This window comes from Chelonia mydas, chromosome 8 (assembly GCF_015237465.2).
Source record: "Chelonia mydas isolate rCheMyd1 chromosome 8, rCheMyd1.pri.v2, whole genome shotgun sequence".
NCBI classification, from domain to species: domain Eukaryota; kingdom Metazoa; phylum Chordata; order Testudines; family Cheloniidae; genus Chelonia; species Chelonia mydas.
This window is the reverse complement of record NC_057854.1, coordinates 96,513,554-96,540,404: the sequence shown is the minus strand read 5'-3', so window position 1 is coordinate 96,540,404 and position 26,851 is coordinate 96,513,554. Positions and strand designations below refer to the sequence as shown.

The following is a 26,851-nucleotide window of genomic DNA, read 5'->3' as shown; positions in this document are numbered from 1 at the left end:
AAATGCTGGTGTGGACAGCTCTATGTCGTCGGGAGACGATCTCCCGCCGACATAGCTACTGCTGCTCATTGGGAGTGGTTTAATTATATTGACAGAAGAGCTATCTCCCATCCGCATAGAGCAGCTATATGGGAGATCTTACAGCAGCACAGCTGCATCGGTGCCGCTGTAAGGTCTGTAATGTAGACATGGCCTTAGACTGGCAGCTATAGTGATGGCTTTTCACTGGAGTTCCCAAAGAGGAACCTTTTCCGAAGGGCAGTTTCTGCTACAAACTGGTCTGAGAAATTGGGAGAGCGCCTTGGTAATCTGTTCCCCTCAGGGTAGGACTATACCTGCATGGAGGCTCATGTGGGTTCCCACTTGAATGTTAGTTTATCAGAGGGGTAGCCGTGTTAGTCTGTATCCACAAAAACAACGAGGAGTCTGGTGGCACCTTAAAGACTAACAGAATTATTTGGGCATAAGCTTTCGTGGGTAAAAAACCCACTTCTTCAGATGCATGGAGTGAAAATTAGTTTATCACAGAAGCCCAACTATGCTGTGAGGATTCTCCTCTGGCACTCTCCCAGAATAAGCCATGCCAATTGTTTAGCCACCATGACAGAGGGTAACCAGAGAACTTTTCTCCACATTGACTGGTTCCTGTGAAGAGCTACAGTCTCTTCTGGAGAACTTAGTGGACCGAGGACTTCAAAAGGATTGTTTGTGTCTGCAGTACTGCTTGCATTCCTTCTGGTTCAGCCCAATCAGAGTAAATCTTTTTGGACTATCCTCTGCCATGACTCTATCTAGCAATTCTCCATTTATTCTTCTTTCTTATATTGTAGGAGGTGCACAGAAGTGAACACAACATACTAGGTGATGGCTCTCCATGATGTGATGCCTCTGCAGTTGAAAACTGGGAGGGGGAAGAGGAAGGTTGTTTGGTGTATTTATTTACATGCTATACTACATTGCCAGCTCATATTGAGCCTGCTATCCACTATCATCCCTACACATCTTTTGGCATTCCAAGTATCTCAGAAATATCTGCATCTTGAATTATTTCCCCAATATTTGTAGAGTTGATGTAAGGTTTGGTCCAAATCCAAAAAATAGTGATCAAAATTTATGGTTAGCAAATTGTTTGGCTAAATCTTCCATGTATGATGAAAGATTATCATTGTAATTCATTAGCAAATTACAGACTTTGTAAACAGGCAGTCACAGATTTGGCTTTATATCAACCATTTTAGACCAGCTGGGTAGAAATACACACAACCCTGGAAAACAGAAAATGAAGTGTTCTTTCATTTTTAATTCACTTGAAACGTTGAAGAAAAATAATCATTCTATTTAAATAGGTCAATATTCAAGACTTTTTGCAAATCATTCAATTTTACCTTAAGTACATATACGTTATATTAGGGCTGTCAAACTATTAAAAAAATTAATCGTGATTAATCACAAGATTAAATAAAATACGATTAACTGCTGTTTTAATCATACCATTAAAAAAATAGAATGCCATTTAAATATTTTTGAATTTTTCTACATTTTCAAATATATTGATTTTAGTTACAACACAGAATACCAAGTGTACTGTGCCCACCTTACATTATTTTTTATTACAAAGATTTGTACTATAAAAAAGATAAAACAGAAGAAATAGTATTTTCAATTCACCTCATACAAGTACTGTAGTGCAATTTCTTAATCACGGAAGTGCAATTTACAAATGTAAAAAAAAAAATTCTACATAACTGCACTCAAAAATAAAACAATATAAAACTTTAGAGTCCACAAGTCCACTCAGTCCTACTTCTTGTTCAGCCAATCGCTAACAAAAACAAGTTTGTTTACATTTATGGGAGATAATTCTGTGTCCTTTGTATTTACACCTGAACATGAGACCAGGCATTCACATGGCACTGTTGTTGCCAGCATTGCAAGGTACTGACATGCCAGATATGCTAACCATTTGTATGACCCTTTGTGCTTCGACCACCATTCCAGAGGACATGCTTCCATGTTGATGACAGCTTCTGCTCAATAATGATCCAAAGCAGTGTGGACTGACACACATTCATTTTCATCAAACTTCTGTTAGTGGCATCTGACTCAGGTGATTTTCTTTTTTGGTGGTTCGGGTTCTCGTGTTTCTGCATCAGAAAATTGCTTTTTTAAGACTTCTGACAGCATATTCCACAGCTCATTCCTCTCAAATTTTGGAAAGCACTTGAGATTCTTAAACCTTGGGTGGGAGAGCTGTAGCTATCTTTAGAAATCTCACATTGGTACTTTCTTTGTGTTGTGTCAAATCTGCAGTGAAAGTGTTCTTAAAACGAACAACATGTGCTGGGTCGGCATACAAGATTGCCATAACATGAAATATATAGCAGAATGCATGTAAAACCACAGAGCCGGAGACATACAATTCTCCCACAAGGAATTCAGTCACAAATTTAATTAACTGATTTTTTTTTTTAACAAGTGTCATCAGCATAGAAGTATGTCCTCTGGAATGGTGGTTGAAGCATAAAGGGTCATACAAATGGTTAGCATATCTGGCATGTCAACACCTTGCAATGCTGGCTACAACAGTGCCATGCCAACGCCTGGTTTCACATTCAGCTGACATTGTAAATAAGAAGAGGGAAGCTTTATCTCCCGTAAACGTACACAAACTCGTTTGTCTTAGTGATTGGCTGAACAAGAAGTAGGACTGAGTGGACTTGTAGGCTCTAAAGTTTTACATTGTTTTATTTTTGAGTGCAGTTACGTAACAAAAAATAATTCTACATTTGTAAATTGCACTTTCGTGATTAAGAGATTGCACTACGGTACTTGTATGAGGTGAATTGAAAAATATTTCTTTTGTTTGTCTTTTACAGCGCAAATCTTTGTAACCAAAGATAATATAAAGTGAGTACTGTACACTTTGTTTTCTGTGTTGTAATTGAAATCAATATATTTGAAAATGTAGAAAAACATCCAAAATATTTATAATACATTTAAATTGGTATTCTATTCTTGTTTAACAGTGGAATTAAAACTGCGATTAATCACTATTAATTTTTTTAATCGAGGTAAGTGATTAACTCAAAACAAATTAAGTTAACTGCAACTGACAGCCCTATTTTATATAATTTAGGAACACAGGAACTATCTAGCTGTTAAGTTTACTTTAGTTGCATAATGAATTTTATAAGCAAAGATGTAACAAGATTAAAAATCACTTCTTCACATAGTCAAAACAATGTCTTAGACAAGTATTAGACTTTTAATCATATCACTGTCATAGTAAGAGTATTCTAATAATTCTTCTAAATAAGCCTAAAAACTAATGCTCTGGCTATTCACAAGATACAATAATATCAACATTCCTGTCCTGAGCTTTTCTAGTCTACTAAGATGACCCTGTACAAAGATGCTTGTTTTGGCTATGTCTACTTTGCTTAAGCTACAAGGCCATGTAGGGGGACAGCTGCATTTGGGAGCAACTTAAAACAAATTTCATCTTGGTGGCACCTAATCCAGAGCCTGGTACAAGCAGCATGGAAAAGTCAGTGTCAAAATTAAACAATGCAGGCTTTTCTAGGAACAGATGCTTTTTCCCTGCAGCTGTAAAAACCTTAAAACAATCCTGTACCCCTCTGTCTGGTCACGCAACTACCACAAAGCAAGGCATAAATTTTGCCACTTATTGCAAATGTTTGCTGTGAGCTTTTATAGTGCTTTTTAAAAAAACAGTAACAGGGATTTATTGAGGGTGATTATGAGACTATTTTACACCTTGAATGAGTGCAGGGTTCTTTAATTTATGCCCAGGATTCTTGATGTATTAACAAAGGAATAATTTTTATGTTAATATTGTATGTACCACTTTACAAAAAATAGGAGTACAGCACTTTTCAAAGATAAAAATCATAACAAGTGGCTTTATTTATAGAGGTAGTAAGCATTTTTGCACTGAATATAATGCACTGGCAAAAGTATAATTTTTAACAGCATTTTCATGGTATTTATTAGGTATTAATTCATGATAACTGAATAAACATTTTGCATAATGATCAGCTAATGTTATAATGTAGTACATTATAATAGTTTATTAAGACATAGGCTGCTTCAGTAATATATCATGCCTCTAGAAATATGGATTATAAATAAATTAAGTAAGTGCCACCTCACATGCTGGAACCTCCAAAAACAGTACATTGTTTTAAGTTCTTTAGCATGTTTCTATGACGTCAATGGATTAATATTTTTAACATGGATATAAACAAACTGCCGTTCATTATTGAAAAATCTGCTGTAACTCAACAAACAGAAGTAAGCCATCAAACTCCTAGCTCAGTAAGTAATTTACAGTGTCATCATCCCAGGTCTGTTCTATATTAGCTGCAGATTTTTCTTTTATGCTATTTTTATTGTGTATAAAGTGACTAACTAGCTTTACACAGATAGAATATTTTAAAGTATTTTTTAACAAAAACAATACTCTCAAATTGTTCATTCTTTTCTTTGTTACTAAAGTTTAAAAACAAAAACAAAAAACTTTTCCAGCGCCTAACTTTTCTAGCATTAGCACCTCACTATTTAAAAGTGTAACTGGGTTGTTTGATGGAAATATGTTGCTTTATGCCTAGAATAATTTGAATAAATAAAACTGACTGTATGAAACAATATTGCAATTCATTTTTTCATTTTTTTACATATTTCTAAATTATAAAATCATAGGAATTATATTATTTTTTTAACCAACATACATGCAGAACAGGGAAACGTTATATTTTATACTGCAGTACACACTGAAATACAAGCTAAAAATAAATAAATCACAATTTTAAAAAATCCTTGCGAAAACAGTGCCAGCACTTAGCTTTTTGGTTTATGATTCATGTTGATGTAATGTGTGTATATATATATATATATATTTTTACAGTATTGTACGTAACATTATTTTGCTATTCTGAATGACAAGAGCTGGAACTGTAGGTGCTTCATATGCTCTAAATTGTGGCTGCTTACATTTTCTTGTCATTTCATGCTAACATCTTCTCAATAGCTAGCATTATGCCAGGAGTCTTGCCCAAAAATACATTAACTCTTTGAAAGTAAGCTATAGCAAATACCCATAAAACAAAATTACAATACTGAATTACTTTTTTAATTTGAGTGGTTTAAAACCACTCAGTTTGCTAAATTAGGGCCTGATCCAAAAAACTTTTAGCATCATGAGTTGTCTTAAATTACATGAGTAAACCCATTCACTTCAATATGATTACTTGTGAGCGTAAGGACAACTCACATGATAGAGCATTTGCAGGATATGATTTCTCATAAATTGATATTTTATTCTTTTGAGGGTGTCCCTGAACTCCAGTCCCCATTTATGGGCTATATAAATATATACACATACACACACACACAAAAACTACAAGTGTTCACAAACCAAAAGCTAACAGATGTGTGACTTCTAATTAGTTATAATAATCTGTGCCTCAATGCTATTGGAACAAGCCTGTCTCTTTTCTTTGGAAATTAAATAGCTTTCTTTGGAGTTTTAAACTCTCAGGGTACTTCAAAGCCTATGTTAAAAAAAAAACTGCTTTGATTAAAATTTTAGACATCTACAGTGATAACTTTATGAAAGGAAAATATTAAATTATAATTATCCTAAACAGACACAGTCTTGTGAAACTAACCCTACATTCATATTAAAATACAAAGGATTGACTATAATGAATTTGATTCATCCTTACACACAAAGCTTTACCACAGTAAACTCAGTCAACTGTTGCTCTTGCTTTTATATTCATAGTAGTTAAATAGCGCACTTTAAAACAAAAAAAACTCCAATTGGCTTTTCATACATCCACCCTCCCCAAAAATAACGCACTTGAAAAACCCAAATGATATGAAAAGGCTTCAAGGCCTCTTTTCTCCCTTTCATAGCACTTTTTTAGCACTTTTTTTTATTTCTGTTTGCAGTAATCTGCCTTTCACTTTCTCATTGCTACAGAACAAACGAGGAGGCTCAGCACTTTGAAAAGGGGGCTCAATGTGTAATGGGTCCACTAGAATTAATTTAGTTGCACCAAATCCATTGAGCACTGAGGTTTTTTTCTCTTCTCAAATCATTTTGAGTCGGACGCAGCCCCCAGCCTTTGTAATTCTAGTAAAGCACTTAAAGTGCACAGTAGGTGTTCATCAGGACCATCTGGTCAAAAGCAAAACAAGCTGCTGATTTTGCCTTTGAATAGAATGAAGCAAGTGTGAATTAGTCTCTTCAATTAGCACTATTACAACCTGTCAAGTGCATATTGTAAAACAGGACTATTACAGTATTGGTCACCAGTGCAATTATTTACTCTCTGCCTTTTCTTGCATATAAAAATGTCCATGTTTATTAGTTTCTGATAACTGAAAATGGTTTCTTTAAAGCTATGCATTTCCAAACCACCAAAATACAAATTACAGGTTATCAAACATATTCTGTCAGCAATATGTTGTTTCATAATTAGTAGAGAAGTAAAATAATGCCCTTCATCTTATAAGCTTTGTTTCTGCAGCTCAAAAAAGAAAAGGGATAACGGTTGTATAGATTTGCCTCTACAATCACTTAAAACCAGAACTATTTCCAAAACCAATTTTAAATGTCTAATAAAGCTGTCACTTTCAAATAGGTACACAGTGGATATTTTTTACACTGTCATTTCCTAAGGGACTCCTTTCTCATATAACGTGTAACATGTGACCGTTTTACAAAATGATTAACACCAATTTATTCAGCTGACACAGCTTGATTTAACAAATATGTTATTATTCCTCAAAAGTTAATAAGGCCACAGGAATACTTTAGAAAACACAAGTCAGATTTGCCTTAACAAAAATCTGATTAAGGGTGAAATTTATGACTCTTTAGTTTTTAAGAAGAATCTTTTTTATTCTTGCCAATGTGTAATTATGCTTTTAAGTGTCAAAAACATTAACTTGATATATGTTGCTTGTTCATTATTACACAACCTCAGGATAATACAGTGAAGGATGCTTTAAAACTATGTGCTGTAATATTAAATTATCCAGTGTATATTAAAGTCAATTTGTTATTTAACTCATTTCTTTCACAAACAAAAACTCAGTTTTAATAAATATAACAAATGAAATTAAAAATACTCAACTTGGACTCAATATCATAGTAAGACCCTTTTTAATTTCTTGGATAATAAAGTTATTGGCCGATCCCAGGAATATAGAATATATGTGCATTGCCCACTGGGTATTAACAGTTGATTATAATAGTTAATGATCTAGTATATTAGCATTAAAATAATTTACTTAAATATTTAAACAAAGCAAGTAAGAATTTTGACACTAATAAAATGTTTTATGAAAAGTAAACTAGTTTTTAATAGTTGTAACATCAAACAAGTATTAGGACATCTTGATGTCTGAATCAACCTTGTGCTAAATTATGCCATAATTATTTAGCAGCAATATTAATATGATCAATATGATTGATGTATCTAGTTCATGTTCCTCATGCTAATTTCTGATCTTTACTATGAGTTGTTCTCACTCAAACAGTTGGTTTGAAAATTATTTCATAAAACATCAAAACACAAAAAGAAAATGAAAAAGAAAACAGTGCAAGAATTCCCTTCTGTTGGAGTAACTATTTTTCTGCATACAGAAAGGATTCCTCCCACGTCTATATTTATTGGTGTTATATAGATTCCTTTAATGAGGTCTCTGTCTATATTGTATGGTTTCATTTGTGTATGTTTTTTGGCATCTATCCATTAACAACTAAAGTTAAAAAACAAAGGGGCACAAAGAATTTTAAATAGTGGCAGTAGTTTACTGTCAATACACAATTATGTTTTTAGCAATACAAGCCAAACACACCACAGAAAATTCCAATGACAACGTATATGTTTTAAAGTATTAAAACTAAAGATAAATGTGATTGAAGCTCATCAATTTGAAGACAGCTGCAATCAACATATCTCAGCTACTCTGTTAAATATTATGTTCCAGAGCCTCTGCACTTTAATTATCTGTACAAGCTCAGATCAATGAACCTGAATGAGTGACAATATGAAGTTAATGTACCAGAGGACAGTGTGGACTGTCAGAGATGGCTAATAATAACTATAGCTACTTATGCTTTTGGTGCTCTTGGAAACATTGTTTTCCTACACCATCTTACCCATTCTAGTCTTTGGGCAGAAAAGAACAGATTACCTGTTAAAGGTGGTAAAATACTAACCAGCTACCCTCACTCAGATTAACTTATTGGCTAAAGGAACTAACTAGGGAGCAGCTGCAGGCATGCAAAGGAAGCTTTTATTTAGGAATCTATCCTCTTTGCATTTTATATGTAGATCTCATGTTCTACCAGGAATCACAATGCCTCATATATGTTGTGCCTGGTACTCTGGTCTGATATTTCCAGCAGTAAAAACACACCAACACAGATCTTTTTTCAGAAGGCCTTAAGGTTTCTGCACATTTTATATTCTTCATCCTTTAATGGCCACAGCTTGTGTACACTAGGTGCTTCTTTTCTAGCCCTGCACACCAGGAATCACATTAGGCATCAAAGCCCAATAGAGTCAATAATATAGATAAATACAAACCATTACACAAAAGTTATTGAAAGTCTATTCTTTTTAAAGGAAATGTTTCTGATTAAAAAATTCTTTTTTCATTTTTCTATACTGTTCATCTTTTTTAAAAACTGTGAAGTGTGTATGTGTGTTTCATGATCAGTCAAAAAAAGAAAACAATCCTCAAAACCACAAAATTTGCCACCAAAACTGAGGCAGCTTTCATTTATGAACCCTGTGTGGCCTGTTCCACCTTCAGATGAGAATAGAAATGTGTTTTTTAGGACAAGTTTTAAGTTTCTTCCTTTAAAGATATAAGAACCTCCCTGCCTCTCCTTGAGTTGCATGCCCACAATGTGAGATACATAGAGAATCTCAGATGGAAGGATTAACTTCATTTTAGAGAAACATCATCACAATTTAAACACCTCTGTTTAAAGAAAATAGAAGAAATCAGATTCTTGGTGACAGACGCTAAACACAGTGCACGTTGAATGTAGCTATGTCTTAGTCCAGTCTTAGTAATCCCTATGCATTCAACTATAGACCCATTTATCTTTATCACCCCTTGTCTCAAAATTCATACTACTTTAACTTCCAACGGCTGATAACATCTAAAAGTTATCACAGCACCATTAAAAAAAACACAACAAAAATATTTAAACATTCTCTGATTTTAGAGAATTCTCACCTCCTTTTCTTAGAGATTTCACTATATAGTACAACGAGAAGTCAGTATTTTAATGTAAGACTGTGAATTTAGAACCACTAAACAGATGACACAAAAACTGTTGATTGCCACATAAAAATGTCATCAGATTACGAAAATAAAATCAAGATTTTTTTTGATACACTATCTGGTCAGGACTCATTTAATGGAACAATTTTACAAGAACAAACACATGTTTGAAACCTGTGACACAGATTAATTTGCAATTTTGGCTAACGGTATCATTAAGTTTCCAAGTTAACAATTCTCTTCCCGGTTACTTAAACAAACAAACAAACAAACAAACACACACACACACACACACACACACACCCCTTCCAAACAACATCTCTCACACATCTAAAAAGATAGAATTAAAACTGGAACTATTTTTAAACCATCCCTACGGCCTGGTGATCCCACATCAAATATAGCCGATATTCAGTTTTAGCACTATTAATTCCTAATTAAATCTTACAATGTAAGTGGTTGGAGATGTGTGGAAAAATCCCCAAACTTACAAATGGATACAAACCAGCCCCTGAAATCCAAACACCCAGATATTTTGGACAGTATATAAGGGAGTGAGTATGGATCCAGATCTGAACTTTGTGACTCAAGTCCATCTCTACTGCAAACTTATCTGCCCAATTGTTTCTAGGAGGAAAATATATATATAAAATAGCAATGTTCCATGAAATAACCATTTCTTCAATTTTTAGATGCTTTGTAACGTACGTTCTAAAAGGAATCAGCGCAGAGCTGAAACTAGAGTGTATCTAGTAAAGCTTGGTAGTTAACCAACAGATTTACCCTAACTCACTGCAAAAATATTCATGACATGGTTATAAAATGTTATGTGAAAAATAGCCTGGAAAAGATATTTACTGCTTTCAAGTCACTGCAGCATTAAAATATATTTAACAAGCCAAACAACTGGCCCTGGAGAGACAGTTGCATACAACTGTGGCAAGCAATGGAACATTTATAGAATTTTAAATATTTCTTTTAATAATTGATGTAGTCATTTTGAATCTTTCTGCATAGGATATCAGATGTGAGTAGATTGCATTAACACTGCTTAAACATTTCAACTTGTCAGAATGGCCAACTCGATTTCTGAAATATTTGCAGTATTTTCCCATCGAAACAGTAATAAAGGTAAAATAAATATATGCCACTGCTTTATAATCACTGAACATTAATGAATATTTTATGTCTTTTTAAATCTCCCTGTTTAATTTAAAAGGGTGAAATTAAGTCTCCTTCCTGCAATATGCCAATTATCTGTAAATCAAACAATAACTTGGCCATTATACTCCTTTTTGCTAATATACAAGAAGCTAATTTGAAAACATTGAACGGCATTTTTAGATAATAATTGAATAGTCCTTTCTGCCCTCTTGTGGTAGACAATCGCAACTTGCGTAAAGCATTTCAGCTACCACAAAAATATACCAAAAAGTAAGTAAACTATTAATTTGTTAATGTGTGAATGAGGAAAAAAAGTGAAAAATAAATCTTCCAACAGCCTTGGGAGAAAAAAAAAAAAAATCACTGATCCCCCAAAAAATAAAAAAAAAAATAATTACTACACAAGGCAACTAAGTTCATCAATTGCTTGTTACAATTCTCATTATATGCTAAAAGTATAAAATAATTAATAATTCGAGAGTTAGCACCCAAAACAAGCCTCTGATTTTGCAATTCGATCAATGTGAGCAGATCTTTCCATGCATACAAATCCTTACTGATTGCAATGGGGCTCTGTGCAGATTTAAAGTGACCACCCATTCAGATCCAATTGTACGCTCTTCTGCAGGCTTCTTAAAGTAAGAAGGTCTAGAGTTATATTTTTCACTTTGACTTTAATGCATTTGGTTTTGCTCAGGAATTGCATGGATAATTTTATGCATCATATATGAAGCATTACCAAAGAGCATTACCTAAGTACAGTAGCGTAGCGTGAGACAGAGACACTTGTGGTGGTTTATATGAGAATCCTGAATTATAATATTCTTTTTTAAATTGAATTGCTTTTATGTAACAATACTGTAACAAGTTAGAAATAATCCTGTCATTATCCATAGACAAAATAACTTCCGTGAACATAAAAATATCCAATATCTCATAGTCACTATATCAGGTCTCTGGCTCCTTCTTCAGGCTCAGTAGAAGCGAGTGAAGAAATTATAACGTGTTAACATTTTGTGTAGACAGACAAAAACAATACAAGAAACAGCTAATACATATGTAATTAACCGCTTTTTAGGTGTTGGCAATTTTATTAAAAAATTAAAATTAAAAAAGCACAAATCCACAATCATAAATTACCAGCCATCTTCAAATTAAGCAGTTTTATTTATAAATCCAAAAGTTCATCCCCCCAAGAAGTTGTGTTGCAGCAGCGTGTTAATTATATTAAAAATCCATTTTCAAAGGGGAAAAAAATATGCATGAGAGGGATGACATTTGTATGTTATGTTCCAGACAAGGGAATTTAAAATGACCCAACTAGAGATGTCATGAAAAATAGTATTAATAATGATGGAAATGATTAAGGCCCCTTTACCGTAAGGGTGTGGGTTACTGCTCCTGTAATATTACAGACCTTAGATTATGCTCTTTAGGGTAGGAATTTATAAGAAAATGTATTAAATTTTAGAAACTTGAATGGGAAAAAAACCTCAAACCGAAGAAAAACATATTTAAATTGGAAATAAAATATTTTCATCTTCAGAATTCTCACCAGGAAATATGAAGGATTCATACATGTTAGAATACACTTGCCAGATTCTTATAAATGGGCTGTACGCTGGATGTCACGTGAAGTGAGGTAGTTGGCAATAATATTTTGCTGTAGAAGAGAATTAAGAAACCAGACAAGGGTTTCCAGTTTTAAAATTGGAAGGGCAAGACGCATAACAGAGACTACCTTTGTTTCTAGGGAACATCATTCCAGCACTGTTCTTTGCAACACCACCCCCTGCTGGCCATTCTATGGAACAACAGGATATCAGTTGTACAAAAAACCCACTTCGCTCCCAACCTAGACAGAGTGAAGGAAACAGAATAACAGGCAGTTGTACTTTAAAAAAAAAAAAAAGGGGGGGGGAGAGGGGGAGGGGGCAGGTGGCTGGGAGAGAGCAAGCTAAAAGGAAAGCAAGAGAAAGCATGTCACTGGATTAAAAATAAAGTATACCTGGACTATAACTAGCTTTCCTCCTCACTCTTCAATAATTGCTTTCATAATAAAACATTATTCATCTATTTTTCTATTAAAGTGTAAACTGTGTTAGAAAATCTATTTCTTTTAAATATGTTGAATATGAAATTTCTTAAAACCTTTCTAGGTCTGGTCAGTTAGTTTATCTACAGTAATCTTTGAGGATCAAGTTAATTAAAACTAAAAAATGAATAATCAAACATGAAGAAGTTTCCAACTAGAACATATAAGCCCTCTTTAACAGAGTTGACATTAGCTATAATGAGCTACATTTATTCTTCAGCTGTGAGACAGAACTCACCTCCTGAATGGTACTGCTTCCTGAGAAGTTGAGGTTGTACTCCCGCTGGACTTCTCGATGGGTGATGATCAGCATGAAGTTTTGATTTAATGACTCCTGCAGGGCACTGAAATGGTTGGAAGAAAAACAAGAAAATCAGGGATGAGCATGTTCTAGCTTGCTTTACAGTTAGTTGCAAAAACCCCAGGAGTACCCTAAACTCCACACAGACAAGTCTAGGCACAATGTTATCATCTCTCTTTTTGCTCCTAAAGGCAAGAAAACATACTGAGAATGACCAAAGGGAGCTAACCTGTTAACTCCTTCTCTACTAAGGTGTCTGCAACCTCAAAGGCTATGTTCTGCTAGTAAGAATTTTCAAAATTGAGAGTCATATGCTATTACCACAAACAGATACATTTATCACATATATTTTTGAATTAATATTGGGCTGGCATGTATATGTAACTATATCCAGCCAAGACATCGAACTACAATGTGCATTCACCACTGATTTTAAAAAAGGAGTACTTGTGGCACCTTAGAGACTAACAAATTTATTTGAGCATAAGCTTTCGTGAGCTACAGCTCACTTCATTGGATGCATGCTCACGAAAGCTTATGCTCAAATAAATCTGTTAGTCTCTAAGGTGCCACAAGTACTCCTTTTCTTTTTGCGGATACAGACTAACACGGCTGCTACTCTGAAACCACTGATTTTAAGTATACCAAGACAAATTTTGCTCTTCAACAGAGCTGCCTGTAGTGTAAATCAGGCAAAAATTGTATGAATACACAACGACCAGACAGGAAAAAATAGCCAGTGAGAGATTTCTCAGTGTGAAGCACCAAGCATTAAAACAAATACCTGGCATATCATGTAGTCAGTACTAACAATGTGCTCTACCAAACTTTTAAAATGTACCATAAAATACTTGCAAATTCTTAAGCAAAAAATAAATAATAATCATAATCTTCACTGATATGTGGACTAAATAAAACCACCACATAATAATTACTGTATTAACCATGTTATCACATAAAATGGATGTATTTAAAGCACTTCTGTTGTCTCTGAAGTTTTTATGGATTTGAAAAATATCCCCTTTACTTAAAATGGGGAACAATGTTGGAATTCACGATCTCTTTCAAAACAGAAGAAAATTTCTGAGTGAAACCACTATAGGAAACATCACAGCATACAGCACATTAGAATCTCAGTGCAATATTATGTTGGTTTGATCTCTTCTAAGAGCTTTGGAATGAAGCCGTGTTTATTTGCTTTTTTAATTTTCTCCTCCTGCTAATAAGTGACTGAATTTAGAAAACAGCCTAAATAATAAGAATAAAAAAATCTTACTAATGCTTATGTACTGGTACTGCCATAACAAGTGATAATCACAGGAAACTTGGAACAGAATGGAAAGTATAGACATACATCATGTAAATCAATTTCCATATTAAGTATGCAACTTTTTTGTTTTGCTTTTGACACTGTTCTATGCCATTAGACCTTCACATTTTGCCATGATCACATTTTATTTCTTACTTTCAAAAAAAGTCTTCCTCTAAAATCATCTCTTGAGACGTATCAGTCATTTCTGTTCTTCCAGCATGCCGAGAGATTAATACAAATATATATGTTTTTGAAACGAATAATTCTTGATACAGTGTTCTACTACTACCCACCAATTTAGCTACAGGGGTAGGAGCCAATCTCACAAATCTATTCATTCAAGAAGTCCGTACACATGCAAGTAGTTCTATTGACTACAATATTCCAGGCCACCGAACTTGCCTGTGTTGTGAGAGACTCAGTTGCCCAGGCTCATGGGAACAACATCCTGGAGACTCACTGAAAATGTCAATGAGATTCCTTGCAAGCCACACCTAACATATATATGTAATTGATTCTGACAATCTCAAATTAGCCATGGAAGAAATTTAAAGGGAATATGCAGTCCAAAGCAGTCCCTTCCCCGATGACCTCTGGAATGGCTCTGCCAGTGAGAAACTTTTGAGGACACAGCTAAGGTTGATAGCTTTCATTTTGTTTCTGTCTAGGAGATAACAATGGGTTAGAAAAATCAGTATCTCCTGGTTAAAAAAGCCGTAACATATGGGTTTCTTGTATCTTATTCTGGATAAAACCTATGGCCAATATTGTAAAAATAGGTGCTAAAAGCTAGACTCCTAAATCCATATTTAGGCATTTAAATAAATGCCCTGATTTTCAAAGGTTTGAGCAGTTCCTCAGCACTTCTGAGAACCTGATAGATCCCCCAGTTGACTGCTAGGTTCAATTTTGCCAGTATTTTGTATTTATTCTAGTTCAGTTCTACACAATTTCATAAAATTCATTCAATGTTTCCCATTAGGCAAGATCTTTTTAAAGTATAAAGGATTTTCTACCAAAAAAAATCTCAGAGTTTTAGATGGATAGATATGACACATGGTAATTAACATTTCCATTTTAAATTTTCAGATTTATACAAGCTCATGTCAACAGAAGTCCAAATTTACTGTAATTACAGATTATTTACATTAACACAAAATAAGAAATCAGTATGTAAATTTAATGTTTGTTGTAGCTAATGCAGCAGGAGATGGCAGATTAGGTTCAAGCAGCAATCAGTTAGAAAATCTGGCTAACATGTAAATGAGCAGAAGCCCTTATGTTTACATTCTATTGCATTTTAAACGTCAGGATTTTAAAACTGTCTCATGAGCAGATGTGGAAATAAAACATTAATCTTACCATTATTATTGAAGCTTTTAAAGTAACTAAAGCAAGCTCTAGCTCCTATCCAGCTAAACAGACAATACTAATAATTGCAGTTGCAGATTACATCATTCTTAATTAACACTCTGCTACAGTTGTTAACATACACCAAGACACCATGTCACAATCACCACTGCTCTGTAACAATCTTAAAATCGCAGTTGAAGAATTGGCCTATTACTCTGTTGGTACTTTTTATTTCCTATCCAGACACGTGATTAAATTGCTCAGATAAATTAGAATGTGTACTAGAGGAAATACAGCATTTTCAACAATCTCTTGAAGAAACCAGATTTTTTTTTTAAAAAATCCACATGGCCAAGCAGCTTTTATCTGTTATGGTTCAGTAAGTTAAAAACAAAACATTACAAACATTTAAGTAGTTCACAGAACACTTTGCTATAAAACGCCAGACTTCTGTTCACTAGGGTGGCAACCTGCTGAATCCAGTCTGCAGGGCATTCACAAAGATGGCCTGGCAGTGAATATGTGGGGGGGAAGGGAAGAAGGACAGGATGCTTGGGGCCACATGAAGTCTTGTGAAACCCCTTCCCCCGTGTTTGCCATTGCCTCCTTTCTGCACTTTGGCCAGTTGGGATGCAGCATTTTGGGGAGCAGAGGGAAGGAGGGCCAAGGTAAGAGAACATGCACAAAAAAAACCCAGAACTGGCAAAACAGATGGCAGGGAATTTACTCCCTGGTGAATTAAAAGAAACATCCTCCAACTTCCTCCCTTTTTATTTTTCCTACAGGTTTTGGATGGCTGAATGTGGTAGTCTATACCAACTAACATCATTCAAACAGGACATGTAGATTTAATTAGTTATATTTATATATAAAGATTTCATTTTTTAAATGTTACCTTAATACATCAAATAAGACTAGGCAGGTTTTCAGAAAAGTTAACTGTAAGAGGTATTTTTTTTTTGTTAAAACATTGATAACTATGTCTTTTAAAGATAATTAGGGTGTGCTGAATCCAAATATGGTTGTTACCAAGCTGTATGTTGTGTATTAAGATCTCTAAAAAGAGCGAACAAAGCAACACACAGAAATTGCTGAAGTGTAAAACTTTTATTTCCTTTTATTTTAGGATTAACATACTTCAGTCGGATCTTAATTAGCTGCAGAATGTAACAGAAGCGATCAAATAATATGCACAACCTTTTTCTAAAGCTATTGAATGTCAGTTTCTTAGTTGCAAGAGGTACTAGAAATATTTTAATGCGTTATGCAACCATGACAGAGCATGTTTACATGGCTCTTATAACTTGAGCATTAGCATCTTGAAACAAAAGTATACACGCTGATTAAACTATCAGAAACTTAAAACGAGTGAAAATATTTTCTGTAGTAAACATTAAGTAAATATTTTAATGCACACAAGTTAAGTATACATTAGTGTCAAGAAACTTTGGTATACAGTGGAAGACATCACCTTATTAGGTCACTTCTTATATGGACACATCTACTTATCGATACTGTCCTTAAGCACTAAGGGCAGGTCTACACTGCGGCTTAAGTTGATCTAACTTACATTGCTCAGGGGTGTGAAAAAGATACACGCACCCCAGCGATGCAAGTTTTGTACTGTTCACACAAGACAATCTCCCGCCAATATAGCTTCCGCTTCTCACTGACTGGAGTAATCATGCAGATGGGAGAGTGCGTCTTCACCAGCCATGCTACAGAGCTGTAGCTGCCTTGGCACAGCTGCGCCGATGTAGCACTGTTGTCTAGACTTGTTCTAAGTGTCATATTGATGCAACCACATTCCAGTTCTCTGCGTTTGCATGTTCCTGTACAAATAAACCATTCTATCCTGTACCACTCTGGGCTCTGTTGTGCAGCACAGAATATTGCCTTCATGCAGTCTTCTGGTATAGGTGGGAATGACATGAGCTGTGGCACCAGACCTCTGTCCTCTGGTTTCCAACCCATTGTATTCGGAAGAAAAACTACTGGATTTGGGCAGTAGGTGTTTGTATTATTAGTGGCTCAGATTAAAATATTGCAAGGCCCTCCTTATTATCTTTTCTGGAAGCAGGATGAAGTTCATCCTATTACTTGTAAGAGGCACATATCTGCCTTCCAGCACTCTTTAGATAGGTCTTGTACCTACTGGGTATTTTTGTCTGATACCACTCTTAACAGATATCTTGTAGTAGCTGTCAAACACAACATCTATTCTGTGGAAGTGTGTTCCAGTCCTATGTACTGTTTTTACAAATACGTCTGCAAGGTCTCCAAATCTTTCGGCTCCACACTGCTCCAGTCTTGTACCAAAGCTTGTGCATCTATCACAGGATACCTTCTCCCAACAGAGATGATTGTTGGTGGGCAGGGACACCAGCTGTCAGTACATCACACAGTATTGCTTTTGTGCCGATTCTTAGACTGCCATCTGTCTGTGCTAATGCCAAAGGGACAGGCATTAACTCGTGTTTCAAAATCTAGAATTTCACAGTTCTACCAGCTTCACAGGTAGTTTCTCCATGAAGCTGTCCAGTTGCACTTGTCCTAGGATCTTTGCATTCGAGGGGGTGTCTTGTATGGCTTCAGTAGCCAGATTTTTTGTTGTAATATCTTGCAATGAAGTGGGTGGTTCCTCCCCAGAGAAAACCTTAAACCTTTGAAGTGTTTGTATGAGTGCATCCTCATTTTCATTGTTGTTGCTTCCTTGCCTTTCTTGACTCATTATGAATAAGTTCATCATCTAAGCCAATATGGAACATGGCTCTAGTATCTGCTGGGATACGGGCTCTCAGATTGTAAAACAAGGCCCATCTGCTGAGGGCTGAGTGAGTCTTGGTGATGTCTATAATTCCACCTTCTTTCTTTCCTATACCATTAAGCCACTCTTGGCTCTGATCAGAGTCTACTTGGTTGAATTTCTGACATGATCTCTTGACAACGAAGTTCCCCTGCTGGAACTCCTTGAGCATTTCAGCTGGCAGCGGATGCGTTTCTTTGATGTAGGTGGCACCTTACCTTCCATAGCTTTTGTGGTCATATCTCAGGAAGAATGGCAACTTGCATTTGAAAGTGAAGAGATGCAGCTCCCAATTTGCCTCTCTCTGGGCACAGCTGAACACAAATATGGCCACCATTTCCATGTACTGTCACCAAAACCTGAAGTTCACAATACTTTCACCTTTTCTGATCAGAAATGTGGAGGTGAAATTTTGAAATCTTTATGAAGTACTAACTGACATGAGCTCACCATAAAAGAATGTGACTGATCGGTTTTGCCAACATCCTCTTTAAGCTCTTGATCATGCGCCACTATACAGTCCAAGAGTTGTGGATGAATCAGGTATCAGTGCTCAAAATGTCAGTTTGTGAGCCCACATTGCCCTGGCACATGACTTGACTTTCATAGCTTGTTTTTATCGTGTTTGATCCAAGAACTCCACTTTCCATCCAAGCATCTGCTAGCCCTGAAGACTGAGTTTGATGGCCAATAAGTTTTTGGCAGTTCACTGAAATATGGAGCCCTCCTAAATTGTGGAATAAGCCAGCTCTGTACTCTGGAGTGACCCGCTGTAGTTCCATCAGTTTATGGCACAGAACTTCATCAACAGTTAAAACCTCATACGGTTGCCCAAACATGTATGCATCTCTGTACAACAGTATGGAGGGTGTCTAACTCATAAGCAAGGGCTTGAATGGATTGGCAAGTATCCAATGGTAGTTATTTCTCATTCTGGTGTCATGTGTGTGACAAAGCTCTGTCCTTGTCTCAGTAGGTCCCGCTCTTCCTGGCAGATTTCGCTAGCCTCAGAGGCTCACTGTGACCCTCCACGAAGCCCTTCTCTCTCTAGGGGCAAGGGTCACAGCCTACTGAGCCATTTTCATCATAAGCCAGCAAGGGAGGTGAGGAAAAGCCACCCTCCCTCGCACAGTCTCTGTTGTCTCCCAGTCTCAGTGATTAATCAGAGAAGGGAGGGGGAAGCCTGGGCCCGCCCTCTACTCCAGGCTCCAGCCCAGGGACCCTAATAGTAGCAGCTATGGTAGCTGACTTTTTGGAAATAGAACATGTACAATTCCCTGGGCCACTTCACCACAGCAACCCCCACTCAATATCTTCTTCACCGCTACCTCAGGGCTTCCTTCCTTGCGCTTGATATGGTTTGTACTGCTTAATTCCTCCAACAGCGTGGCTTCCTCCTACAGCTCCTGATACGGGCACCCAACTGACTAACTGGGAGGCTTTTAACTAGTTTCGGCCAGCCCCTAATTGGCTTCAAGTGTCCCAATCAACCTAGCTATCTTCCCTGCCTTCTGGAAAGAGCTTAATTGGCCCCAGGTGTCTTAATTGACCTGGAGCAGCTGCCATTTACTTATCCTGGTAACAGGGATTTGTTTAGCCTGGGGCTAATGTATATGTCTCCCACTACTTTTCTATAGCCATCTGGCCTTGCCCCGTCACATGTGCAATTGGTTGAAATGTGTCCATCCACATTCTGGGTTCTCGTTTTGACGTTTAATGATGAAGGCCATATCAGACGCAGTTGCCCACATAGCAGTTTTTCAGTTTTCTTCAGATCTAGAGTATCATTGTTTGCAAATAGGGTCCCTGAATACTGGTTTAGTTTTACTATTTCTTCCATTGGCTGGTATGTCTGTGTCAATTGTATTTAGGAACATTGAGTGGATGTTGTCTGATGGCTTTAGACCATTCAACATCACATCAGGGGCAGGTCCTCTTTGCCAAGCAGTGACTTGTTTTGCACAGAATGATGAGAAGCATCATGTATGTCAATATTGTTGGCTGTACAGGGAACCAGGATGAGAGAACAATAATACCGTTCTCAGTATCCATAGCTAGTAGGGTTTTCTCTGTTGGGCTATGTTCACTTTTAGGATTCCTTCATAACTAATGTAAATACATAATGTGGTAAAATACAGCTGCCTTCATTATCTGTTCACTCATCTTCAATGTAGTTACAGAAATGAGTCTCTGTTTGAGGCATACTTTTTGACAAAACATGCAGCAGCATTTCCAATCCATAGGTTTCACTAAACAGGACCGTCTTGTATTACAACATCCATATCTATACTGGGATGACTACAGCTTGCCACACATGATACATTGGATGCAAATGCACTTGTTTTCTGCAACCTGTGGTTTTTGTCTTTGTCAGTGTATTGGACATATCAATGTTGTGCAGCACAGACTAGTGCTGTCTTTTCTGAATGAAAGATGGACTCAGTTCTATCAATGGCCTCTCTGTATTCAGCATCTTGCAGTTTATTTTTTAATGAATGTTGCCTCCCTTCTTCCATGCAATCACCTGCTTCGTGCATATCTTCTTCACTTGATTACTGGCAAATAATGCAGAGAATATAGAAAACTGGCATGGAGTTCCTGTGACCAATACAAGTGTAACCAGGCTCCTGTAACCAATACCAGTGTCATAAACCACCACCTCATCTAACTATTGTGCTGTATCTGTAAAAAATACCACCACCACTTCTGTTAATTCTATTCTAACAACAAAGCACTCTGTACTATAAAACAAACACTAAACATGCAAGAAAGTGATTTTACATATACAGGAAAAATAATGTCTATGTCATTATTAACTTATTTCTCATATTATGACATATGGATGACCAAATGCTATAAAAAGTTGAATATTAGGGTGCAACAGGTGTTAAAACTATTTTGTACTTAATAGACTGAAAAGGAATTGTGCTAAACAGTTTGATTTTGCTGACAAGTTCATGCACTTTCTGTTGGTGTATCGAACATTTCTGGTGACCACACTTTATTTGCAAGTTTGAGAGTATAAATGTCAGAATTCAGCTTGGTAACAACCATTTTCCAAATCAGCAGGTTCAAATTATGTCAGAAAAAGTTGTTACCAACTTCTAACAAAAAAATGTTTCTCGACCTCTTTCAAAGGATCAATTCTGAGATTTCCATCAAATCTAAAATTGTGATTACAACTGTCATACCGCTAGTCTAATAAAATCTCATCCCACAAAATGATTCTACGGCTAAACTATAGCCTTTATCCATGATTTTATCAACATTGAGTAGTAATTTATTGTGCCTTTGTTGACTTAAAATTTTTTTGTTGTTATATCCAGCACACCATGAATGGTTGTAGATTCAGATCTGATGAAACAAACTCCTTAAAGCCTATACTGAGGCTTTATTGCAGGCCGAGAAAACTGTCCTATTAGCCTCCACTGAGGCTGCCAAATCCCGCCCCAAGGAGTTATCTAACAACGTGGTTTTACCGCCCTAATCCTGAATGCCTACAGCCTGCATCAGAGCAGAGTACCAAGTGCTGCAAAGAATGAGAAATATCATTCTACTGTGCTGAAAAGATCATGCACATTCAGGAAGGCATCTCAAACAGCATGAATCCGTTTTGCCTATGCCCACCAACCAACAATCACTTGCATTCCCAGAGTTCAGCACATTCACTCCTCAAGAAGTTCTGGACTCCCTAAAGTAGTCTCAACCAAAGATTTGTGAAACCCACCAATGCCCTTCCTGGCTTGTGAAAGAGAGTCATGAACAACTGATTGAAATAGCTAATACCTCATTCAGAAAAGGAATCTTCCCTTCCTCCTTCAAACATGCAGGAGTCCAACCAACACTGAAGAAACCCACTATGGATACTTCAGTCCTAGCCAACTACCACCCAGCGTCAAACCTCCCACTCCTGGGCAAGCTCCCAGGGAAGCCAGCAAAAAGGGCAACTACAAGCTCATCTAACTGAAGCTAACATTCTAAAACGGCTCATTCTGGATTCAGGCCAGGACATGGAACCAAAACCATCTTAGTGGCACTGATGGATGATTTCCTGTCAACAAACAGAAGACAGATATCCATTCTCATCCTCCTATACCTCTCTGCAGCTTTGGACACTGCGGATCATGAAATACTGCTGTTTCACTTAGAGGCAGTGGGGTCCTGAGCAATGCACTAAAATGATTTGAGTCCTTCCTAGAGGGATGCACCAATGAGCAGTGATGAGAAACTGCACCTCTACCAGAAGGCCCCTCACTGAGAGAGAGAGAGAGAGAGAGAATAGATCCTTGTGGAACTCTACGTTCCGTTTCAATCACTATGTGAAATGGTCAGACAACATGGACTCAAGTGTCAGCAACATGTAGAAGATACATAACTCTACATACCCTTCACCACATATAACCATGCCACTACCACCAAGGTGGACCAGTGTGGCTTAGATGAATAAGTGCTAACTGAAGCTGAATCCGAACAAGACATAGGTGATGCTGTCTGGGAGAGGGGAGTATTTTGAAGAGCTTGCAAATACACTGCTATCTCTGTTGGATGAAGATACACAACTGATTAATTCAGCCTGTGTTCCAGGAGTCCTGTTGGATTCCTTGCTGATGCTAAGCTCTCAGATAATAGCATCCATGAGTAACACTTTCTACCATCGCCGCTTGGCTAAGAAACTCCATCCCATTCTGACAGATGAAGACCTAGCCTCAGTTATTCATGTTTTCATCACCTCTCGGTTGGATTACAGCAAAGCTATATACCCGGATATGAAGCCTTCAGCACTTAGGTAACTCCAACTAGTTCAGAATGAAGCAGCACTTCTCAGCAACACCGGTTACTGCAAAAATATCATACCTGTCCTCCATTCTCTAAACTGGTTTCCCACAGAATTTTGACTCAAGTTCAAAGTCTTGGTCCATATAGATTCCAAGGCCAGAAGGTACGACTGAGATCCTCTGCTCTGACCTCCTGTATAACACAGGCCACAGAATTTCCCAAAAATAATTTCTAGAGAGCATATATTTTAAAAAAGCATCCACTCTTGATTTAAAAATGGTCAGTGATGGAGAATTCACCACAACCCCTAGTCAGTCATTCCAATGGTTAATTACTCTGTTAAAAATGTATGCCTTATTTCGACTCTGAATTTGTCTAATTTCAGCTTTCATCCATTGGATTATATGATACCTTCCTCTGCTAGATTGAAGAGCCCATTATTAAATATTTGTTCCCCATGTAGATACTTCTATATTGTAGTCAAGTTACTCCTTAACCTTCTCTTTGTTATGCTAAATAGATTGAACTCTTCAAACCACTCCATGACCTGGGCCCAGGATAGCTAAAAGACCATCTAAAGCTCTAGGACAAAAAGCATGGTTGAGAACTCTGCTCCTCTGGCACAACGGAACTCTCTACATAAGATACAGCTCATCTGTGCAGGAGACAGAACTGTCTCTAAGGGCAGTCCAAGACACTGGAACAAACTGCCCCAAGAACTAAGGACCACCCCTGACCTCACCACTTTCCACTCCAAAAGCAAAGCACATTTCTTAAACCTTATCTTCTCTAATATAAGCACATAGCAACAGAAGGGTGTGTGTGTGTTTTATACAGACACACAAACACACACACACAAAGACACTATCAAAACAAGACACACTCCTGCTCATGCTTCTCCCTCAAGGAAGAGGATGAGAGAACAAACACATGACAGATGTGTAGTCATACTGCTTAATGCACTACTGGAAGGCACTCAGATACTACTATGGTGATGAGCGAGCATAAAAGTCTAGGGAGAATAGAACAGAAATCTTGGCAGATTTTGTTGTTTAAACCGTTCAACCACTTCGCTGTAATGTTTAGATACTTGCTCTGATCAGTGGAGGTGTTTAGAAGACTCAGCCAATCTTGAAGATTAGGTTAGATCAGGAAAACTGTGTGTTTGTAGGAGAAGCTGTGTATATACCACACAGGAGATGGAAGGACCCTTGATGTCAAGAACAGGAACAAGGTGGGAGCTTGTAGAATTATAGTCAGATTCTTTCCTTGAAGGAGGACACGTGTGTCAAATGACTTATGTCAAATCTCAGATTTTTGAAACACCACATTACTGTAAAGTAGGGCTGTCAATTAATAACAGTTAACTCATACAATTAACTAAAAAAAATTAATCGTGATTTAAAAAATTAATCGCAATTAATCGCAGTTTTAATTGCACTGTTAAACACTAGAATACCAATTGAAATTTATTAAATATTTTGGATGTTTTTCTACATTTTCATATATATTTATTTGAATTACAGCACAGAATTGAAAGTGTATATTATTTTTTATTACAAATATTTGCAATGTAAAAATGATAAACAAAAAAAATATTTTTAGTTGACCTCATACAAGTACCACAGTGCAATCTCTTTGCCATGAAAGTGCAACCTACAAATGTAGATTTCTTTTGTTACATAACTGCACTCAAAAAACAAAACAATGTAAAACTTTAGCACCTGCAAGTCCACGCAGTCCTACTTCTTGTTCAGCCAATCACTAAGACAAACAAGTCTGTTTATATTTACAGGAGATAATACTGCCCACTTTTTATTTACAATGTCACCAAAAAGTGAGAACAGGCATTTGCATGGCACTTTTGTAGCTGGCGTTGCAAGATATTTATGTGCCCGATATGCTAAACATTTGTATGGTCTCACTTTCAGGTGACATTGTAAACAAGAAGCAGGCAACAATATCTCTTGCAAATGTAAACAAATTTGTTTGTCTGAGCGACTGGCTGAGCAAGAAGTAGGACTGAGTGGACCTGCAGGCTCTAAAATTTTTACATAGTTTTATTTTTGAATGCAGGCGGTTTTTTGTACATAATTCTACATTTGTAAGTTCAACTTTCATGATAAAGAGATTGCACTACACTACCAGTATTAGGTGAATTGAATAATACTATTTATTTTGGGGTTTTTTACAGTGCAAATACTTGTAATAAAAAATAAATATAAAGTGAGCACTATACACTTTGTATTCTGTGTTTTAAATGAATTCAATATATTTGAAAATGTAGAAAACATCCAAAAATATTTAAATAAATGGTATTCCATTATTAACAGTGTGATTAATCGTGATTGATTTTTTTTAATCACTTGACAGCCCTATTCTAAAGCTATTATATGTTATGATTATTTATCTCTAGTACAAACCAGGAATGCATTTGAAGAGACAGACAGAAAGGACAGTCCAGTGGTAAGGATGCTAGTTTAAGACTTGGGAGATCTGAGTTCAAGTTACTGCTCTAGCACAGACTTCCCATGTGACCTTGGGCAAGTCATTTAACCTCTGCCTCAGTTCCCCATCTGTAAGATGAGGATAACAGCACTTCCCTACCTCCCAGGGGTATTGTGAGGATAAATAAATTAAAGAGTTTGAGGTGCACAGACACTATGGTAACAGTTACCATATAAGTACCTAATATAGACAGATCACTATCCAGATGGATTTCATGAATACGTGACAAAGTTTCTTAATGTCCATTTTAATGATAGAAGTTACCTGTATTTCTTAAAAGAGGGATGCTGTTAAACTAATCTGAATTGTCACTGACCTAACAGTAGGCAATAAATAGTGTAACTGGGTTTGGTACATTGCTTCAATTAAATGTGTTTTGATCTCCATTGATGCTTTAATTGGTGGCAAGCTTCCCCTTTCATCTAGAATTTATGACTTCAGGGAGATGATCTAGACTTCAAATCATCCACATTTAAGTAGCCACTAATTAATCATCATTTACTATCCCAAAGCTTCCAAATTTATTTTTAAAATACCCAGAACTAATTCCCACTGAGCAACAAGTTTAAACTGTGAAGTCGTGACAACAATAAACTTTGATTTTACCAAGCAATGCGATATTATTTTTAAAGCGTTCAAATCAAGTGGTCACATAATATTATGATCACATCATTTTCCTCCAAAATATAAAAGAGGACTCAGAACTCATATAAGCATCCCTTTAAACTCTATTTTATTTCAATTACAATAAATACAATTTTAAAGTGGAGCAGCCATCTCAAGCTCTGGGCATCTCTCTACAACATTAAACAATTTTCAATAATACAACCAGAACTGGTCAAAAAGATCTGAATTTTCTAAACTGATTGAAATGCAGCAGCTTATAGACTTGGTGAAAGAGTTTTTTCAAAAATTCAAGACTGAAAGTTTTCCACAATGTAACCATTTTTCAAACTATCTCCATGTACACAACTGTTCACGGCCCTTGCACTTACAACTGTAATTGCTACCATCAAACAGAACTCTAATATACATAATAACATAGCCTCTTTTTTCACCCCTCACTGTGTGGCTTGTCCAAATGCCTGCACTTCTAAAATAGATGAGCTTTGCCATGTCCAAAAGATTAACAAGTCTGACTCTGGTGGTCCAATGAAGTGAAGAGCATTCTGAAAGTTCACAAACTATCACAGAGTATTT

At 36.4% G+C, this 26,851-nt stretch overlaps 1 protein-coding gene across 4 annotated transcripts in view; it reads right to left on the bottom strand.

The window, feature by feature from the left end:
* Positions 1-26,851, bottom strand: part of FAF1 (Fas associated factor 1) — a 302,183-nt gene that overhangs the window by 175,002 nt on the left and 100,330 nt on the right. For all 4 annotated transcript variants that reach the window (XM_027824594.3, XM_037907794.2, XM_043552605.1 and 1 more), the window contains one exon: positions 12,834-12,939. In XM_027824594.3, coding sequence (XP_027680395.1) covers positions 12,834-12,939 — 106 coding nt within the window. The remainder of the gene's footprint in view (positions 1-12,833; positions 12,940-26,851) is intronic.